The 23812-nt window shown below is 26.5% G+C and overlaps 1 protein-coding gene across 6 annotated transcripts in view; it reads right to left on the bottom strand.

The window, feature by feature from the left end:
• Positions 1-23812, bottom strand: part of LOC109604923 (growth factor receptor-bound protein 14) — a 429146-nt gene that overhangs the window by 112083 nt on the left and 293251 nt on the right. For all 6 annotated transcript variants that reach the window (XM_049966498.1, XM_049966497.1, XM_049966499.1 and 3 more), the window contains exons 7-8: positions 21903-22169; positions 899-994 (exon numbers count right to left, since the gene is read on the bottom strand). In XM_049966498.1, coding sequence (XP_049822455.1) covers positions 899-994; positions 21903-22169 — 363 coding nt within the window. The remainder of the gene's footprint in view (positions 1-898; positions 995-21902; positions 22170-23812) is intronic.

The raw sequence follows: 23812 nt of genomic DNA, 5'->3' as shown, positions 1-23812 counted from the left end.
ACCAAATAATGGGTACCTTATTGCTGAGGGTTACATTTTGGACATTCTAGAAGAACATGTCGTGCCATATGCCCCTTTTATAGGTCCAAATTTGTTACTAAAGCAGGATAATACACGACCACATCAGCCCATGTTGTTCCAACCCAACGGAACATATTTGGGACATTCTTGGGAGACGTTTAAGAGATGTGAGGCTGTCATTCGTTGCAGAGGAGGAAATACCCCCAAATTTTTATTTTTTATAGCCATCAACTTTTGTTAATTATTAATTTTTTTAGCAAAATAATACTTCTTCAATACAAACACATTAAATTTATAAAATATGCATTAAAACTCAATTAAATGAATAGTTTTATAATGTCCATCACAAGAAACAATTTAGTAAAATGCAATTTGGTGCCCATACCCATTATTAATTCATTTACGAGTGGATCAATGAACAATTTACAACAATTACCATAAGGAAACTTGCCCGACCTCTTAATAATTTAAACATTAAATTTATTATTACACGATTACAGTATTCCGTTCCGATTGCACGACACACATCTTATGTAAATCGATTTTTTCACGTTTTCCCATCCAGAAGTAACGAATTGATCCGATAACGTTTTTCGCTCAGCCATCTAAATGCAAATGAACTGCATTAGAGATATCAAACGACGGAAGCAATCAACCTGTATAAGGATCAATTAATTACTCCGCACTAATTCGTACGTCTGGTTAATAAATGTTAAACTCGGTTACCCCGATGTGAAAAAAATGGTTGTACGGCCGAACCAGCTGGTTTACAGTTAACTGGCGATTAGGAAAAACTAACGAACGGGTACGTTAGGTAAATTGAGTGTGGTGACGAGGAATAATTTGTTGTTGTTAATAAGAAAACTTGATTACTTACATGTGGTACTGTAAAGCTGTTGTACTCTCTGTGATTAAGTGATTCCGCCTGTTTGTTCTTGAAGGCTTTGTAGTTCTCTTTCAGTTGTTTGCCATACTGGAACAAAAGAAAACATTTTTCAAAACACTGGCAAATATTAAATCATTATATTTATACAAGAACTATTACATGAATACAATTAACTATCGAATAGATTCATTTGAATATATTTATTTCTTACTATTTTTTTAGTTATGAAACTCACATAATTTTACATTTATATTATCAAATATTTGGTATATTTGGCAACTTTTAATTCTTTCAGTTCATCTTTTGTTAATACATTGTTACAGTATTTAATTTTAAAAATGTGGCAACTATCCAATATTGACACAATAGAAATAAAAAAACTCATAGTCTATCGAATAATTGGAGTAATTGGCAACTATTCAATAATTCGATCATTACTATGGTTATAGATTTATAAAAAAAACTTTTAATTCATTCAATTCACATTTCACTGCATAAATTGACACAGTAGTAATCAGAAAAGTCGTCATAGTCTATCGAATAATTGGAGTAGTTGGCAACTATCCAATAATTCGATAGTTACCATGAATATAGATTTATATAAAAAACTTTTAATTCATTCAATTCACGTTTCCCTGCATATATTGACACAGTAGTAATCAGAAAAGTCGTTATACTTTATCGAATAATTGGAGTAGTTGGCAACTATCCAATAATTTGATAGTTACCATGACTGCAGATTTATATAAAAAGCTTTTAATTCATTCAAGTCACATTTTCCTGCATATATTGACACAATAGTAATTAGAAAAATGGTTATATTCTATCAAATAATTGGAGTAGTTGGCAACTATCCAATAATTCGATAGTTACCATGACTATAGATTTATATAAAAAGCTTTTAATTCATTCAATTAACATTTTCCTGCATATATTGACATAGTAGTAATCAGAAAAATCGTTATATTCTATCAAATAATTGGAGTAGTTGGCAACTATCCAATAATTTGATAGTTACTATGACTATAGTTATATCAAACGATTTTAGTTCAGTCAATTCACATTTCCCTGCATATATTGATACAGTAGTAATCAGAAAAATCACTATATTCTATCAAATAATTGGAGTAGTTGGCAACTATCGAATAATTCGATTGTTACCATGACTATAGAGTTATATAAAAAAATTTAATTCAGTTAATTCACATTTCCCTGCATATATTGACACAGTATTAATCAGAAAAATCGTTATATTCTATCAAATAATTGGAGTAGTCGGCAACTATCCAATAATTCGATAGTTACCATGACTATAGATTTATATAAAAAGCTTTTAATTCATTCAATTAACATTTTCCTGCATATATTGACATAGTAGTAATCAGAAAAATCGTTATATTCTATCAAATAATTGGAGTAGTTGGCAACTATCCAATAATTTGATAGTTACCATGACTATAGATTTATATAAAAAGCTTTTAATTCATTCAATTAACATTTTCCTGCATATATTGACATAGTAGTAATCAGAAAAATCATTATATTCTATCAAATAATTGGAGTAGTTGGCAACTATCAAGTAATTTGATAGTTACCATGACTATAGAGTTATATAAAAAGATTTTGGTTCAGTCAATTCACATTTCCCTGCATATATTGATACAGTAGTAATCAGAAAAATCGTTATATTCTGTCAAATAATTTGAGTACTTGGCAACTATCCAATAATTCGATAGTTACCATGACTATAGATTTATATAAAATGCTTTTAATTCATTCAATTCACATTTTCCTGCATATATTGACACAATAGTTATTAGAAAAATCATTATATTCTATCAAATAATTGGAATAGTTGGCAACTATCCAATAATTCGATAGTTACCATGACTATAGATTTATATAAAAAGCTTTTAATTCATTCAATTAACATTTTCCTGCATATATTGACATAGTAGTAATCAGAAAAATCATTATATTCTATCAAATAATTGGAGTAGTTGGCAACTATCAAGTAATTTGATAGTTACCATGACTATAGAGTTATATAAAAAGATTTTGGTTCAGTCAATTCACATTTCCCTGCATATATTGATACAGTAGTAATCAGAAAAATCGTTATATTCTGTCAAATAATTTGAGTACTTGGCAACTATCCAATAATTCGATAGTTACCATGACTATAGATTTATATAAAATGCTTTTAATTCATTCAATTCACATTTTCCTGCATATATTGACACAATAGTTATTAGAAAAATCATTATATTCTATCAAATAATTGGAATAGTTGGCAACTATCCAATAATTCGATAGTTACCATGACTATAGATTTATATAAAAAGCTTTTAATTCATTCAATCAACATTTTCCTGCATATATTGACATAGTAGTAATCAGAAAAATCATTAGATTCTATCAAATAATTGGAGTAGTTGGCAACTATCAAGTAATTTGATAGTTACCATGACTATAGAGTTATATAAAAAGATTTTGGTTCAGTTAATTCACATTTCCCTGCATATATTGATACAGTAGTAATCAGAAAAATCGTTATATTCTGTCAAATAATTTGAGTACTTGGCAACTATCCAATAATTCGATAGTTACCATGACTATAGATTTATATAAAATGCTTTTAATTCATTCAATTCACATTTTCCTGCATATATTGACACAATAGTTATTAAAAAAATCATTATATTCTATCAAATAATTGGAATAGTTGGCAACTATCCAATAATTCGATAGTTACCATGACTATAGATTTATATAAAAAGCTTTTAATTCATTCAATCAACATTTTCCTGCATATATTGACATAGTAGTAATCAGAAAAATCATTATATTCTATCAAATAATTGGAGTAGTTGGCAACAATCCAATAATTTGATAGTTACTCTTACTATAGAGTTATATAAAACGATTTTGGTTCAGTCAATTCACATTTCCCTGCATATATTGATACAGTAGTAATCAGAAAAATCGTTATATTTTGTCAAATAATTGGAGTACTCGGCAACTAATAATTACTATCCAATAATTTGATAGTTACCATGACTATAGATTTATATAAAAAGCTTTTAATTCATTCAATTTACATTTTCCTGCATATATTGACACAATAGTAATTAGAAAAATCGTTATATTCTATCAAATAATTGGAGTAGTCGGCAACTATCCAATAATTCGATAGTTACCATGACTATAGATTTATATAAAAAGCTTTTAATTCATTCAATTAACATTTTCCTGCATATATTGACATAGTAGTAATCAGAAAAATCATTATATTCTATCAAATAATTGGAATAGTTGGCAACTATCAAGTAATTTGATAGTTACCATGACTATAGAGTTATATAAAAAGATTTTGGTTCAGTCAATTCACATTTCCCTGCATATATTGATACAGTAGTAATCAGAAAAATCGTTATATTCTGTCAAATAATTTGAGTACTTGGCAACTATCCAATAATTCGATAGTTACCATGACTATAGATTTATATAAAATGCTTTTAATTCATTCAATTCACATTTTCCTGCATATATTGACACAATAGTTATTAGAAAAATCATTATATTCTATCAAATAATTGGAATAGTTGGCAACTATCCAATAATTCGATAGTTACCATGACTATAGATTTATATAAAAAGCTTTTAATTCATTCAATCAACATTTTCCTGCATATATTGACATAGTAGTAATCAGAAAAATCATTATATTCTATCAAATAATTGGAGTAGTTGGCAACTATCAAGTAATTTGATAGTTACCATGACTATAGAGTTATATAAAAAGATTTTGGTTCAGTCAATTCACATTTCCCTGCATATATTGATACAGTAGTAATCAGAAAAATCGTTATATTCTGTCAAATAATTTGAGTACTTGGCAACTATCCAATAATTCGATAGTTACCATGACTATAGATTTATATAAAATGCTTTTAATTCATTCAATTCACATTTTCCTGCATATATTGACACAATAGTTATTAGAAAAATCATTATATTCTATCAAATAATTGGAATAGTTGGCAACTATCCAATAATTCGATAGTTACCATGACTATAGATTTATATAAAAAGCTTTTAATTCATTCAATCAACATTTTCCTGCATATATTGACATAGTAGTAATCAGAAAAATCATTATATTCTATCAAATAATTGGAGTAGTTGGCAACTATCAAGTAATTTGATAGTTACCATGACTATAGAGTTATATAAAAAGATTTTGGTTCAGTCAATTCACATTTCCCTGCATATATTGATACAGTAGTAATCAGAAAAATCGTTATATTCTGTCAAATAATTTGAGTACTTGGCAACTATCCAATAATTCGATAGTTACCATGACTATAGATTTATATAAAATGCTTTTAATTCATTCAATTCACATTTTCCTGCATATATTGACACAATAGTTATTAGAAAAATCATTATATTCTATCAAATAATTGGAATAGTTGGCAACTATCCAATAATTCGATAGTTACCATGACTATAGATTTATATAAAAAGCTTTTAATTCATTCAATCAACATTTTCCTGCATATATTGACATAGTAGTAATCAGAAAAATCATTATATTCTATCAAATAATTGGAGTAGTTGGCAACTATCAAGTAATTTGATAGTTACCATGACTATAGAGTTATATAAAAAGATTTTGGTTCAGTCAATTCACATTTCCCTGCATATATTGATACAGTAGTAATCAGAAAAATCGTTATATTCTGTCAAATAATTTGAGTACTTGGCAACTATCCAATAATTCGATAGTTACCATGACTATAGATTTATATAAAATGCTTTTAATTCATTCAATTCACATTTTCCTGCATATATTGACACAATAGTTATTAGAAAAATCATTATATTCTATCAAATAATTGGAATAGTTGGCAACTATCCAATAATTCGATAGTTACCATGACTATAGATTTATATAAAAAGCTTTTAATTCATTCAATCAACATTTTCCTGCATATATTGACATAGTAGTAATCAGAAAAATCATTAGATTCTATCAAATAATTGGAGTAGTTGGCAACTATCAAGTAATTTGATAGTTACCATGACTATAGAGTTATATAAAAAGATTTTGGTTCAGTTAATTCACATTTCCCTGCATATATTGATACAGTAGTAATCAGAAAAATCGTTATATTCTGTCAAATAATTTGAGTACTTGGCAACTATCCAATAATTCGATAGTTACCATGACTATAGATTTATATAAAAAGCTTTTAATTCATTCAATCAACATTTTCCTGCATATATTGACATAGTAGTAATCAGAAAAATCATTATATTCTATCAAATAATTGGAGTAGTTGGCAACAATCCAATAATTTGATAGTTACTCTTACTATAGAGTTATATAAAACGATTTTGGTTCAGTCAATTCACATTTCCCTGCATATATTGATACAGTAGTAATCAGAAAAATCGTTATATTTTGTCAAATAATTGGAGTACTCGGCAACTAATAATTACTATCCAATAATTTGATAGTTACCATGACTATAGATTTATATAAAAAGCTTTTAATTCATTCAATTTACATTTTCCTGCATATATTGACACAATAGTAATTAGAAAAATCGTTATATTCTATCAAATAATTGGAGTAGTTGGCAACTATCCAATAATTCGATAGTTACTATGACTATAGATTTATATAAAAAGCTTTTAATTCATTCAATTAACATTTTCCTGCATATATTGACATAGTAGTAATCAGAAAAATCACTATATTCTATCAAATAATTGGAGTAGTTGGCAACAATCCAATAATTTGATAGTTACCACTACTATAGAGTTATATAAAACGATTTTGGTTCAGTCAATTCACATTTCCCTGCATATATTTATACAGTAATAATCAGAAAAATCGTTATATTCTCTCAAATAATTGGAGTACTCGGCAACTAATAATTACTATCCAATAATTTGATAGTTACCATGAACCACACAAAGAAAAAAAATAACAGAATGAAATTTATTCCTTTTTTTTTAATATATTTTTTTAAAAGAATGTTTTTATAATTTTTAAATTTATTATCTTGAAATTTTCCAACAAAATTCAAGATACATAAGAAATCAAGAATTAATGTTCCTTTTTACGACACGTTTGAACAATAAAATCCGATGGTCACAAAAAAATAGAAAGGTAAACAAAATTACAATAAAATAAATATGTATTTATAATCATAAAAAAGGTAAAATTTATGACGATCAAATTTAACTGCCCTAAACTTGAATTATTTACTTGTTTTTTAGTGTATTTTGAAGATCTAAATATTAGAGTATTTTTCTTTGAAAATGTAAATTATTAATTACTGAATTCTTTTGTCTTTTATTTGTCGTTCTCATTATGCCTGGCTTAAATTCAGCTCCAGTTATAAAACGATAAGATTTAATTACTTTATTACGACTTTATTCGGTTCCTTGAATAAACTAGACACGAGCAGAGAAATATTTTCATGGCGAAACAAAAGAACAATATAATTAAGGTTCAATTTCATACTCATAATTACAGTTTTCCAACTTAGTTAGTTGCAGCTGTACTTTACAGTCGTCGTAAAGTGTTTTGAATATTTTATTTAAATTGCATGTACAGTTACACATGAACAATAAAATAAAGAACTCTTCAGCAGCACTTAGCAACAGTAATTGGCGTTCATGTATTTTTATTTTTTAAAAAATTGTAATTATCATAATTTTAGTTAGTTGTAAATCGATTTATAATGGAAATAATTCCAGTGTGGCCAATTGTAACTAGACGTGGGCAAATTGCAGTTATTGCAATATGTTAAACCAGGTGAAATCGTGCTGACAAAACTGACGTTAATGATGCAATTCCAGAAAAACCAGTAATTTTACAGCCACAACACAAATCAGCTCGAAGTGGTGGTAAAGCACAACAGATTCCCAGTTTCTAATTGCTCCAAGAAAACGGCCATCGTCGATTTGATCTCCGTTCATAATTCTTTAATCTACATTGAAGGTACCGAAGGCTTTGATGTTAATTGCTCCGGTCGTTCAGCCGTGATGTGTGTGTGCGTTATTGAAGGAAAATTTTCATTTAAGTCGTCGCTAATTTTAGCTTTCTCTTTAACAGGCCGGGTGCAATTTTTTGACCATTTGAACAGCATCGGAACGAAAAATGTGAAGGCGTGCACGGGTGCAGACGCGCTAAATGAAGTGGCCAAGATTTACGGTCCGGTGTGCGTTTCACCGGATGACAATAATGCATGATTTGTGGCGGGGCCGTGCGTTTCACGTGGCACAAATTGCCATTAAATATGGCGCCCAGATTACCGGACCAAAATTTATATAGATACGTCAACGCTAACGCAATATTTCGCAACGTGTTTTTCTCATACTTTATTATCATACTGCACAAAATTTTCAGTATCGAAGGTATATATAGAATTATGCGATAGTTATTCACTATACAGTAAAATGGACAAGTTATTGAACTACTAATTATTTATCTTTTGTCACTTCTATGTGAATTGATAAAACTTATATGACAGGCAGTTGAAATAATAAATTCTTTTATAAATTAATACTGTGTCAATAGAACCAATTCCAACTATTCCAATTCTTCGATACACTATTGAAATAGTTATAATGGTAGTTTTAATTACCACTTTAATAATATATGCTGCGAAATATTTATTGAATGAATTAAAAGTTTTTTTTATAAATCTATAGTCATGAAAACAATCGACTTATAAAATAAATAAATATAAAAATAATAAAAATATACAAATTTTTTTAAATTATATATAAAAATATATATTAAAGAAATGACTAAATTTTATATTTAATTTACTCCATTTTTTTATGATTTTTCTAGTTTTGTGTGACAATCAAAATTTTATTCTCCCCACAAATTTTAAAAACAAATATTAATTATTGATTAACCTTTTATTTGTAATTTTATTTTATTTTGAAAACTTTCAAGTAAATAAAAATAATAGAAACATTATATCAAAAAATATATTAAAGAAAAGGACTAAATTTTATACTTAATTTTCTTTATTTTATTATTCTATTTATCTATTTTTGTGTGACGACCAAATTTTATCCTTCCCAAAAATTTTAAAAACAAATATTAATTATTGATTTACCTTTTACTTGTTTTTTTATTTTCTTATGAAAATTTTCAATTTAATAAATATAAAAACAATCGAAACATTATAATTCTTTTGAATTACATATCAAAAAAAATTTATTAAAGAAAAGAACTAAATTTTATATTTAATTTTCTTTTTTTATTATTCTATTTATATATTTTTGTGTGACAATCAAATTTTATTCTTCCCACAAATTTTAAAAACAAATATTAATTGTTGATTTACTTTTTATTTGTTTTTTATTTTATTTTGAAAATTTTCAAGTAAATAAATATAAAAATAAAAGAAACATTATAATTCTTTTGAATTACATATCAAAAGAATATATTAAAGAAAAGGACTAAATTTTATATTAATTTTTTTTTTATTTTATTGTTCTATTCATATATTCTTGTGTGACAATCAAATTTTATTCTTCACACAAATTAAAAAAAAAATTAATTTTTGATTTACCTTTTATTTGTATTTGTATTTTTATTTTATTTTGAAAATTTTCAATTTAATAAATATAAAAACAATAGAAACATTATAATTCTTTTGAATTACATATCAAAAAAATATATTAAAGAAAAAGACTAAATTTTATATTTAATTTTCTTTATTTTATTATTCTATTTATCTATTTTTGTGTGACGACCAAATTTTATTCTTCCCACAAATTTTAAAAACAAATATTAATTATTGATTTACCTTTTATTTGTATTTTTATTTTATTTTGAAAATTTTCAATTTAATAATTATAAAAACAATAGAAACATTATAATTCTTTTGAATTACATATCAAAAAAAATATATTAAAGAAAAGAACTAAATTTTATATTTAATTTTCTTTTTTTTATTATTCTATTTATCTATTTTTGTGTGACGATCAAATTTTATTCTTCCCACAAATTTAAAAAAAAAAAATATTAATTATTGATTTACCTTTTATTTGTATTTTTATTTTATTTTGAAAATTTTCAAGTAAATAAATATAAAAATAATAGAAACATTATAATTCTTTTGAATTATATAACAAAAGAATATATTAAAGAAAAGGACTAAATTTTATATTTAATTTTTTTTTATTTTATTGTTCTATTTATATATTTTGTGTGAGAATCAAATTTTATTCTTCCCACAAATTAAAAAAAAATATTAATTATTGATTTACCTTTTATTTGTATTTTTATTTTATTTTGAAAATTTTCAATTTAATAAATATAAAAACAATCGAAACATTATAATACTTTTGAATTACATATCAAAAAAAATATATTAAAGAAAAGAACTAAATTTTATATTTAATTTGCTTTTTTTTATTATTCTATTTATCTATTTTTGTGTGACGACCAAATTTTATTCTTCCCACAAATTTAAAAAAAAAATATTAATTATTGATTTACCTTTTATTTGTATTTTTATTTTAATTTGAAAATTTTCAATTTAATAAATATAAAAACAATAGAAACATTATTATTCTTTAAAATTACATATCAAAAAAAAATATAATAAAGAAAAGAACTAAAATTTATATTTAATTTTCTTTTTTTTTATTATTCTATTTATATATTTTTGTGTGACGATCAAATTTTATTCTTCCCACAAATTTTAAAAACAAATTTAATTAATTGTTGATTTACCTTTTATTTGTTTTTTATTTTATTTTGAAAATTTTCAAGTAAATAAATATAAAAATAATAGAAACATTATAATTCTTTTGAATTACATATCAAAAGAATATATTAAAGAAAAGGACTAAATTTTATATTTAATTTTCTTTATTTTATTATTCTATTTATCTATTTTTGTGTGACGACCAAATTTTATCCTTCCCACAAATTTTAAAAACAAATATTAATTATTGATTTAACTTTTATTTGTATTTTTATTTTATTTTAAAAATTTTCAAGTATATAAATATAAAAATAATAGAAACATTATAATTCTTCTGAATTACATATCATAAAAATATATTAAAGAAAAGGACTAAATTTTATATTTAATTTTCTTTATTTTATTGTTCTATGTATCTACTTTTGTGTGACGACCAAATTTTATTCTTCCCACAAATATTAAAAACAAATATTAATTATTGATTTACCTTTTATTTGTTTTTTATTTTATTTTGAGAATTTTCAAGTTAATAACTATAAAAATAATAGAAAAATTCTAATTATTTGAAATTATATAGAAAAAATATATTAAAGAAAAGGTTAATAGATAAACATAATATAAATATTCTAATTCTAGTAAATTACAAAAAGTATATATAAATTAAAGAATAGAAGTAAATTTTTATTTAATTTTCATTATTTATTTATTTTATTTTTCTCTTTCACGGTGACATATTTTATTATTCTATAAAGTTTTAAATAAATATTATTATTTACCACTACTTTATTATTATATCAGTTGAGTTAATTTTTATATCTCAATAAAGTGCATAACACAAAATAATATTAAATTTTGTTATAATTATGAAACGCCGAAACAAAAACAAGAATTAATTAATATTTTAATTAGACCAGCGCAATGAAATAAAAGCAGTTAAAAATAGGCTGAACGATATTTACAGTTCCACTTCGTTTGTCGCAATAAAAGTAATCGCCGATATCATTCAATAATTTATTATTATCGTAAGTTGTAAACTGAAACTGGGTCGGCAAAAATAAAATTTACGGTGAACATAAAAACGAACTCACTTCGTATTTATCCTCCCAACTACTTTGGCAAGTAATTTAAAGTGTGAATGAGTAGTTTAAAGAAATAATAAAAAAAACGAAGCGTGAACATTTAATTTATGGTAGCCGTGAATCGGGGAGCCCCCGGAATCCGGACAAAATAATACGCACGTATTTAGTGATCCCAATGAAAGCATCGAATTGAAATTTGATAGGGATCCATATTGAATTTGGAAAGGCCGATTTACAATGCGCTTATTGCCTGAAATTTAATATTTTTCCCTACGACGGCACGTCTCGATGTTATTTAATAAATAAGAGTGTGTATTTTTTAAGGAAACCGTATACGTTGAAATTCAATTCTACGAAGCGGAAAGTGTACCTATCGAACGTTGGAATGTGAAGGATTCAATATTTTATCGCTTAATTTTAATATCTTTCAATGGGGATCCAGTTTTTTATTGAATTAATTGAATCATAAACGTAAATCAATGCCGTAATTATTTATTCGAAAGTCTTTGGGAGGCGACGTTTATTTTCAAATGCCACTGTAAATCTATTAGGACTTGAATCGATTGCTATTAAATCATTGTTGTTTTTATACGTCGGTTAATTATAATTATTTATAGGCTCTATCATCTGTCCACTAATTGAGAAAATATTTTTTTATTTCTTTCTTTGATGTACCTAATGTACAGTGTTCCAAGAAATTATTAATTGTAATTTATCATAAAATGCATCAGAATAAATCCTTTTAATTGGAGACTAACACTGTTTATCGGTCATCTTCACCGTACTGCGTCATGAACCACGATGTTCCTGGAAGACCTATTGTGCAAAGAAGACATCTCAATCAAGATGAAGTTGTTAGAGCCTTTGGACTTCTGCAAGAAGGTCGATCGCAGAGGTACGTGGCAAACTTGCTCCAAACAAGTCAATCGGTTAATCACAGAATGTGGAATTGGTGCAAAGAAATTGGTATCAGTCAAAGGAGACCATTGGGAGTTATGAAGTGGTCAGCGAATAGTCCCGATACGAATCCGATAGAACATCTTTGGGACATTCTAGGGCGAAACATAAGAAATCTGGAACCAGTAAAAACCTTCAAAAATTAGCTCAACATTCTTCTAATTTAGACACTTTTCAAAAGTGTCCTGCCTGACATTATGAAACGTAAAAATAATGAATTTATTTTTCCCCAACCTAATAAATATGTATTCCTCTGATGTACCTAATTTACTAAGATAAAAAAATACAATTTCACTGAGATAACCGTAATAAAAGTGTTCCATATTTCAACCATAAACATGAAAGTTTCCATTTCCCCTAATCATTTTATTAAAACACCCCAATAAACCACAAAAAGCCCTAATTCACCCGTTTCGCTAACCGATAAAAACCCAAATTGTTTCATTGTACGATCCGGCAGCCAAATGAAGGTTTTATTATTATTTTAGCGATCGGAACAGTTCCCCGCAAAGTTATTGCATAACATTAAGAATTCAGTTTTCCCCCCCGGGCGGCCACTATCGATTCTTTATGTTGGTAGTTGAGATAAAGTAGTGTTTTCTGGGCCGTTTTTAAAGTTAATTGAGCGTAAAATATATCCACACTAAAACCATGATTGAATTTCGTATTATGGTTCCGGCCATAATTTCGAATTTCGATGACGGAATCAATTTCGGATATGGATCCGGTTTTAAAGTCTTACGCGCTGGCGACTTGGGCGTTTTGATTAAGGAACTGTAACATCTGCCTTTTGTCTTGTTGGTTCGTCATAAAATCACATATTGGAGATCGTATCTTGTTTCATCTGGATTCTTCACGTCTTACATTTGTTACATATATTATCTTTCTCAATTTCATTTTATCGAGATAATTCGTAAATCTATTAATTATCTTTTATTAAAAATTTATTTTCCTCATAGAATTATTTAAATGTACAGTGGTGGAAAAAATATGGAATATTTATTTACTTGTTACAAATGTTACTTAATGGTTTCCTTAATCTGTTGTAAATATGGATAAACCTAATTTATTGCAAGATCGGTCCATTAATCACAATTATCATCATCCTTTTTTTTTAAATAAAAATCAATTTGGTCCAGAAAAAAGTATGGACTATTTTATTAATGTTCATAAAAAATTAACAATAATTCAAATATTGTGCATCTTTTAGGCATAGAATCTACCAGTCTCTGCAATGTGTCAACATTGACACACCTCCTAAATGAAGTGAAAACGTATTTAAGCATTACCAAGTTGAAACTGACCGCAAATGTTAATAATTTAAGCACAATTGACCGCAAATAAAATAATATACGATACTTTTTTCCAACTCAAAAAACAACAAACAACAAAAAATGGAATAGGTATGAAAAATCACAGGGGATAAAATTCCATTATTTTTTCCACGACTGTATATATTAAATCTTTGATAATTCTTTTAAATTTGAATTTATTTAACATGACTAACCCTGTTTTTTAAATCAAATCATTTTCCAATGTTCTGTTTTTCGAGGTTTCATCATCTAAATATAATTTATAGTAATAATTTCTTAATTATCATCTTTCAAAGCTTATTAAATGTAATAGTAATAATCCTGTAAGTGATTAAAATTGACAATATTGTGTTACATATTTCAACTTTACGTTATTGTGGCTCTATCTATTTCTGGCTACAAAAAATCATCAAACATTTTTTCAATTTTTTTTCTTCAAAATATTCTATACTTAAAGCCTTAAAGAATATGTTTTAAAAGAAAAATAAGATTTCTTAGAGAAAAGATAATTTTAAATTTGAATGCCGATTTTTATGAACTCTTTTTATATAATGTCTATTTATTTTTCAAAAAGTTCGTTAAAAATAGCACATTTTCAAAAAAAAAAGAATGTAATGAATTATTGAAAATTTGACAATTTTTATATCATAAAAAATCAAAAAATCAATTTTTTTCATATATGATAAAGAACTTTTTTTATTATATGCCTATTTTTTCAAAATGTTCATCAAAAATAGCATATTAACAAAATAGAAATAGAAATCTAACCTAACCTAACTGAGCCTAACCTAACCTAACCTATTTCATTTTCAGACAATTCATCAAAAATATAATATAATCTTTTCAAACAAAAATTCAAACATAAGTTTTCAATTTTTTATGAAATTAAATCTTAGAGAAAAAAGTTTCTCTTAAAAAATACTGATTTTTTGAGGTTGTTTCTTGAACATTTTTCCAAATTTGTAAATATTTTAACAATATAAAGATTTTCAAGTATTTGTATAAAAACAGACATTTAACACTTTTTTAAATAAATAAGATGACAAAATTTAAAAAATATTTGGTATAATTAGAAAAAATAACTTGAAAATTAATATCAGGAAAATAGAGTATTTTAAAAACAAAGTATTAAAAAAAAACAGAGAAATTACGAAAAAAATACAACTTTATTATTAAATTTTATAAAAATCACAAAATTCTCAAAAAATTTATAAAAAATTAAAAAATTACGTTTCTGACATTTTTTTTTTTTTCTTGAACATATTCTGTTTTTGATGAACTTGTGTGTGAAAAAACTAGGTTAGGTTAGGTTTTCTATTTTCTTTTTTTTTTTGTTTTTTTGAAAATATTCTACTTTTTATGAAATTTCTGAGAAAAAGAGACATAAAAATTTCAAATAAAAACATCAAAAATCATTATTGTTCAAATTTAAAATTAATTTATATTTTTTTGATGTACAATAAAACGTAAAACTTTTGTTGTCAAATTTTCAAAAAATTTTATAAAAATCATAAAATTTTCAAAAATTCATAATAAAATGAAAAATTACAGTATTGGAATTTTCTATTCTTGATTAACTTTCAGAAAAAAAGCTAGTTTAGGTTTGCTTTCTTTTTTTTTTTTTTTTGAAAATATACTATTTTTGATGAACTTTTTGAAAAAAAAAAAAAAAAAATAGACATATAGTATAAAATATTTTTTTTTATACAAACTTCAAACAAAAACCACAAAATGGGCATTTTTTCAAATTTAAAAACAATTTTTCATTAATAAATATTTTTTTACTCAATCAAACTCTTTAATGTACGAAGAATATTTAAAAAAAAATTGTCGATAGCTCAATTTCTCGATTATTTATTGTTGAAAATAGGTGAAACCGTGATTTTAATTAATTAACCAACTTTATTTTATTTTTAATTTTTAAGAACTCTTTTTCCAAATCTAAATGTTTAAAAATAATTTTTAGAGCCTCGTTAAAAGACATTTTTACTTTTCAAAGCTTATTAAAAATCAGATTAATCCTATACCTTAAATTCCTTCTCTTAAAGTTATACAAAGTGACATCTAAAGATTATTATAAAAAAATTGTTATTAACAACTTTTTTCGATGAAATTTCTTCTTCAAAGTCTAGATTTGCCTTTAAAATAATTTCATTTCTTAACGTGATCTCCTTAAAGCTTCAGCAGCATTATCTTTACCAGTTTATTAAAAGCATGGCAAATCCTGTTTCTTAAGCTCCGTCCTCCACAGTTCCTTTAAGTAAAGTTTCACCATTAAAAGATTGTTATATTGCTACACAGGAATATTTTCGTTGTTTTTGCTTGGAAAGTTATGATATTTCTATTAGTCGTGTGCATGCTAGAACCGAAAGGCCCCATAAAAACCACACATTGTAACAAACCCGAAAAGTTTCTTCCCCAACAAACGAAAGAACAGAAGTCGACCGTCCGTCCGGCGGTTTTTGATGGACGATAAATCGTTGGCGAGCATAAAAATCTCGAGGTTGTGTAAGGTTGTAAATTTTAAAACGCGCAGTCATTAATTTGCGATTTTTTGACAGGCAATTAAACCGTTTTGGCTTGAGCATGACTGGAACATCGTATAACCTCTGAAAATAGCCTGTTCATCAAATGGCATTTTAAAACTTCTGGAAAGTGCCCGATAGCGTCGCCGCACCGTCGTGCGAAGTCGAAAAGTTGCGGGGGCATCTCACCGACCTCCGGCGGGGTGGCGAAAAGAATTCGCAGGCGAAAGCAGGAGGGCTGAACTGGCCGGTCCAATTAGTAATGCGGCGAATCAGTCGACGCTAATTGGGGCCGGTCAATTATGGAAATTAATTCGAGTCACTGTGCATTTGACGATTGAATCCATTACGGCGAGGTCGACCTTGTTTAGGGCATGAAGTCTTCTTTCGCAATTCTGGCACATGACTAATGCGTTGTAATTTTATCGCCGGCATTTGTCACACGACTCACCAAAAAGTATTGCACGCTTCGCGATGCTGTTTCTCGGTGCACGTTTCATAATTAGAATAACTGGTTGGGTGCCGAACGAGTTTTTGTCCGTTCGACTGCTAAAAAGGTCTCGCAGGTTTAGAAACTAAATGGACTAATTACCGGTCGAGATTTTCGTGTCGCGGACTCGCCCATTTTCCTGCAGTTCTTCCTGCAATCATTTCGTGGGCATTTTTCATTTTATGGAAACGTTTATGGGGTCATAAAATTGTTGAGGCGAATGGGAATTGGCACGGTTTTTAAAATCTTTCATTGAAAGCCATTTGTGCATTTTCTTACTTTGGTTGACGATAAACCTAGATTTTTGATGAATGGCAATAAAATATGGTAAATAAAATATTTATTACGTCCGAATTTGTGACAGTACACATAAATTAACTGTCGTGTCTATTTTTTGCATTAATATCAGCAATGATAAAATGCTTGAACAAAAAAACAGTAAACACAAATTGCAGTTTAAAACAACATTACAACAAATTACAGCAACGTAAAAATAGACTTTTACGACTGTGTAAATTAACTCAAAATAAATTGTTTTAATAGTTTGTTGCCGACAAAAGTGATTAATGAATTTCTTTAACAATTATGTTCAATAATCGTGTTAATTTTATAATTACACGCCATATTTTAGTTACACTGTAATCCGTTTTTCTTTGAAACATATATATTTAACTCCATTATTACTCTTCTTACATTAGACTGTCAAGAAAGTTCAGTTATTGTTAAATATTCGGTCAAATTTTTAATGTCTTGAAGTGAGCACATTTTTTTTCAAATATGAAATCAATCTTAATGGTAAAAGAAAATGACAGATTTTCAGTTATTCTTAAAAATATTGAAGATGAAAAGTGCTTTAAAAGTTAATTGTATGAGGCAGTATCAGATTTTGAAATGTTTTTAAGAAATTTGAAGACGAAAAGTTCTTCTAAACTTCAAATTGATCGTTATTTTAAGATGAAAAGTTAGATATTTCAGATGTTTCTAAGAAATTTCAAGACAATTCTTCCAAAAATGTAATCAATCTAACTGTAAGAAAAAATGGCTGGTTTTTAATTGTTCTTAAGAAATTCGAAGATGAAAACTTCTTCAAAACTCAAAATATAGATTTATAGATATTCTTAAGAAATTTGAAGATGGCATTTTTTTTCCAAACATGAAATCAAACTTAATAGTAAGGAAAAATGAGAGATTTTTAGTTATTCTTAAAAAATTTGAAGATGAAAAGTTCTTTTAAAGTTATTTGTAGGAGGAAATGATAGATTTTGAAATGCTTTTAAGAAATTTGAAGACGAAAACTTCTTCCAAACTCAAAATATAGATTTATAGATATTCTTAAGAAATTTAAAGATGGCATTTCTTTTCTAAACATGAAATCAAACTTAATTGTAAGGAAAAGTTCTTTTAAAGTTAATTGTAGGAGGAAATGTGAGATTTTGAAATGTTTTTAAGAAATTTGAGGACGAAAAGTTCTAATCTTCAAATTGAACGTTATTTTAAGATGAAAAGTTAGATATTTCAGATGTTTCTAAGAAACTTCAAGACAAATCTTCTTCCAAAAATGTAATCAATCTAACTGTAAGAAAAAATGGCTTGTTTTTAATTGTTCTTAAGAAATTCTAAGATGAAAACTTCTTCCAAACTTAAAATATAGATTTATAGATATTTTTAAGAAATTTAAAGATGGCATTTTTTTACAAACATGAAATCAAACTTAATTGTAAGGAAAAATGAGAGATTCTCAGTTATCCTTAAGAAATTTGAAGATGAAAAGTTCTTTTAAAGTTAATTGTAGGAGGAAATGTCAGATTTTGAAATTTGAGGACGAAAAGTTCTGATCTTCAAATTGAACGTTATTTTAAGATGAAAAGTTAGATATTTCAGATGTTTCTAAGAAATTTCAAGACAAATCTTCTTCCAAAAATGTAATCAATCTAACTGTAAGAAAAAATGGCTTGTTTTTAATTGTTCTTAAGAAATTCTAAGATGAAAACTTCTTCCAAACTTAAAATATAGATTTATAGATATTTTTAAGAAATTTAAAGATGGCATTTTTTTTCCAAACATGAAATCAAACTTAATTGTAAGGAAAAATGAGAGATTCTCAGTTATTCTTAAAAAATTTGAAGATGAAAAGTTCTTTTAAAGTTGATTGTAGGAGGAAATGTCAGATTTTGAAATGTTTTTAAGAAATTTGAGGACGAAAAGTTCTGATCTTCAAATTGAATGTTATTTTAAGATGAAAAGTTAGATATTTCAGATGTTTCTAAGAAATTTCAAAACAAATCTTCTTCCAAAAATGTAATCAATCTAACTGTAAGAAAAAATGACTGGTTTTTAGTTGTTCTTAAGAAATTCTAAGATGAAAACTTCTTCCAAACTTAAAATATAGATTTATAGATATTTTTAAGAAATTTAAAGATGGCATTTTTTTCCAAACATGAAATCAAACTTAATTGTAAGGAAAAATGAGAGATTCTCAGTTATTCTTAAGAAATTTGAAGATGAAAAGTTCTTTTAAAGTTAATTGTAGGAGGAAATGTCAGATTTTGAAATGTTTTTAAGAAATTTGAGGACGAAAAGTTCTGATCTTCAAATTGAATGTTATTTTAAGATGAAAAGTTAGATATTTCAGATGTTTCTAAGAAATTTCAAGACAAATCTTCTTCCAAAAATGTAATCAATCTAACTGTAAGAAAAAATGACTGGTTTTTAGTTGTTCTTAAGAAATTCTAAGATGAAAACTTCTTCCAAACTTAAAATATAGATTTATAGATATTTTTAAGAAATTTAAAGATGGCATTTTTTTCCAAACATGAAATCAAACTTAATTGTAAGGAAAAATGAGAGATTCTCAGTTATTCTTAAGAAATTTGAAGATGAAAAGTTCTTTTAAAGTTAATTGTAGGAGGAAATGTCAGATTTTGAAATGTTTTTAAGAAATTTGAGGACGAAAAGTTCTGATCTTCAAATTGAATGTTATTTTAAGATGAAAAGTTAGATATTTCAGATGTTTCTAAGAAATTTCAAGACAAATCTTCTTCCAAAAATGTAATCAATCTAACTGTAAGAAAAATGGCTGGTTTTTAATTGTTCTTAAGAAATTCTAAGATGAAAACTTCTTCCAAACTTAAAATATAGATTTATAGATATTTTTAAGAAATTTAAAGATGGCATTTTTTTACAAACATGAAATCAAACTTAATTGTAAGGAAAAATGAGAGATTCTCAGTTATTCTTTTGAAGATGAAAAGTTCTTTTAAAGTTAATTGTAGGAGGAAATGTCAGATTTTGAAATTTGAGGACGAAAAGTTCTGATCTTCAAATTGAACGTTATTTTAAGATGAAAAGTTAGATATTTCAGATGTTTCTAAGAAACTTCAAGACAAATCTTCTTCCAAAAATGTAATCAATCTAACTGTAAGAAAAAATGGCTTGTTTTTAATTGTTCTTAAGAAATTCTAAGATGAAAACTTCTTCCAAACTTAAAATATAGCTTTATAGATATTTTTAAGAAATTTAAAGATGGCATTTTTTTTTTCCAAACATGAAATCAAACTTAATTGAAAGGAAAAATGAGAGATTTTCAGTTGAAAAGTTCTTTTAAAGTTAGTTGTAGGAGGAAATGACAGATTTTGAAATGTTTTTAAGAAATTTGAAAAAGAACTCAAAATATAAATTTATACATACTCTTAAGAAATTTGAAGATGAAATTTAAAGGGTTAAAAATGTATTGATTCCATTGGTTCTTATTTTGATTAAGTTTTTTTAAGCTTACTTATTTATTAGGTTATGAAACGCAATAACTTTATAAAATTAATCAATAAAACATTCAGCATACAATTATAAAAAAATATTTCATACAAATATGTTATAAATCCCTTAAAATTTTAATATTAATTATACACATTTATATGTTTAAAATAATATAATACATAAAATGTAAACAGAATATTATAAATTTGCTTGTTAAAATTGTTTTTGTTGTTATTTTAAATTAATTTTTGGTGACTGCATTTTCGTCAATGTTAATCTTTTTAATAAATACTGATTTGTTCACAATTTCTATTCTAATTCCAATGTAAACAAGTTATAAATAAATATATTAGCATTAATAAAACCACCGTTCCAAAAATATCTGCATTTCCGTAAATAAATAGATTCGGTAAATACCTTGAATTTTTAATTGAAGGTGATTTTAGTAATTTAATAAATTTTGTTTTGGACCAACTGAAACAATTCTTCGATATATAATTAATGTAAAACATTGACAAAATAGAAAATCTTGTGGCAACTTGTGGCTATAATAAAGTAATTCCATCTTCTTTATAACTTTTATGAGTTTATTTATTTTTTCTATTATTGCCTCACCATCTGGTTCTATTTATTTTACTGTTTATATAGTTTTATCATCGATTTAGCTGTTTAGCTTACCTAAATTTACATTAAACCAACAGGTGGTTCATTTTATAATATAAATTTTTCAATTTGGAGGTTTTTTTATTTGTAATAACGTAAATTAATCAATCATCATTCATTTTTTGTGTTTATTTTTAAAGCATCATTATTATTTTTTTAATATCCTTTCTTGAGATCAAGATTTATTATCTTAAAACAATCTTTTGATGTATTATTTTTTTTTACTTTGCTTCATTATATCATTACCACTGAAAAATGATCTTCATTCTTAATATTTTTTACGACACTTTCCAATTTTTTTTGTAATAAATAAAATAATTTAATTAATTAATTAATTTTTAATATAAAATCATCATATTTCTTAACCAAGTTATTTTGAAAGTAGAAGATCAATGCCATATGGCACAACTAAAACCTAAAGTAACCTATAGCAAGGAAGGAAAAAAGAGTTGGTACTAACCTTTGCGAGCCGCATGGCGGTCAGCCAACAGGAGCGTACCCGCTCCGAGTCGCAGGCGAAGCAGCGCAGCTCGTGCGCAGACGAGGAGCGCGACGGCTCCCGGTCGGCGTCTGGCGACGTCGAGTCGCTCGTGTCGACGCCGCACGGTCTCAGGCAGAGGCCCCACTCGGTCGGAGCCCGGAATTGGTTTTTCGCGTTGAGCGTACCGTACACCTGGTACGCGCCAACCTCACACCAGTGAGTCAGACCCTGATGCTCTGCGCTTGTCTGCAAAAAAAAAAAGAAATAACGTCAGTAAATCTATTAAGAACAAGAAAAACTTAGAAACGAAGCTTAAGTTAAGTCAGGTTGGACTGTCCACTTAAGTTGAGTTGGACTGTCAAAAAATAATTTAGATATAGGAATCTGTTGATTTTCCTCTTTTTACGATAATTTAAAAAAAATGTTTTTTGAAATTAAGTTAGATGAGATTAGGTTATCCTTAATTAGGTTGGATTAGGATAATTTGAGTTAGATTGGCTTAGTCCATAAATAAATCAATTAGGAAGAAGATATTGTTGGGTTTTCCTTTATTACGTCAAATTTAGGAAGAAATACCCTTTAAAATGAAGCCTGAGGTTAACTCAGGTTACTCTGGTTAGGTTACGTTGATTTTGACTGTGTTGGACTCAAATAAGTTGAATTATGATGGTCTGGTTTATCACAAGATCAATTTAAAAGAGAGTTCTGTTCAGTTTCTTTTTTTTTTTCATTAATTTAAGAAAAACTATGTTTTGAAATTAAGTTAGATGAGATTAGGTTAGCTTTAGTTAGGTTGGATTAGGATAATTTGAGTTAGATTGGCTTAGTCCATAAATAAATCAATTAGGAAGAAGATATTGTTGGGTTTTCCTTTATTATGTCAAATTTAGGAAGAAATACCCTTTAAAATGAAGCCTGAGGTTAACTCAGCTTACCCTGGTTAGGTTACGTTGATTTTGACTGTGTTGGACTCAAATAAGTTGAATTATGATGGTCTGGTTTATCACAAGATCAATTTAAAAGAGAGTTCTGTTCAGTTTCTTTTTTTTTCATTAATTTAAGAAAAACTATGTTTTGAAATTAAGTTAGATGAGATTAGGTTAGCTTTAGTTAGGTTGGATTAGGATAATTTGAGTTAGATTGGCTTAGTCCATAAATAAATCAATTAGGAAGAAGATATTGTTGGGTTTTCCTTTATTATGTCAAATTTAGGAAGCAATACCCTTTAAAATGAAGCCTGAGGTTAACTCAGCTCACCCTGGTTAGGTTACGTTGATTTTGACTGTGTTGGACTCAAATAAGTTGAATTATGATGGTCTGGTTTATCACAAGATCAATTTAAAAGAGAGTTCTGTTCAGTTTCTTTTTTTACATTAATTTAAGAAAAACTATGTTTTGAAATTAAGTTAGATGAGATTAGGTTAGCTTTAGTTAGGTTGGATTAGGATAATTTGAGTTAAATTGGGTTAGTCCATAAATAAATCAATTAGGAAGAAGATATTGTTGGGTTTTCTTTTATTACGTCAAATTTAGGAAGCAATACCCTTTAAAATGAAGCCTGAGGTTAACTCAGGTTACCCTGCTTAGGTTACGTTGATTTTGACTGTGTTGGACTCAAATAAGTTGAATTATGATGGTCTGGTTTATCACAAGATCAATTTAAAAGAGAGTTCTGTTCAGTTTCCATTTTTTACATTAATTTAAGAAAAAAATATATTTCGAAATTAAGTTAGATGAGATTAGGTTAGCTTTAGTTAGGTTGGATTAGGATAATTTGAGTTAGATTGGCTTAGTCCATAAATAAATCAACTAGGATGTAGATATTGTTGGGTTTTCCTTTATTACGTCAAATTTAAGAAGAAATGCCCTTTAAAATGAAGCCTAGGTTA

This window comes from Aethina tumida, chromosome 4, assembly GCF_024364675.1.
Source record: "Aethina tumida isolate Nest 87 chromosome 4, icAetTumi1.1, whole genome shotgun sequence".
NCBI lineage: Eukaryota > Metazoa > Arthropoda > Insecta > Coleoptera > Nitidulidae > Aethina > Aethina tumida.
This window is presented reverse-complemented; position numbering and strand designations above follow the sequence as displayed.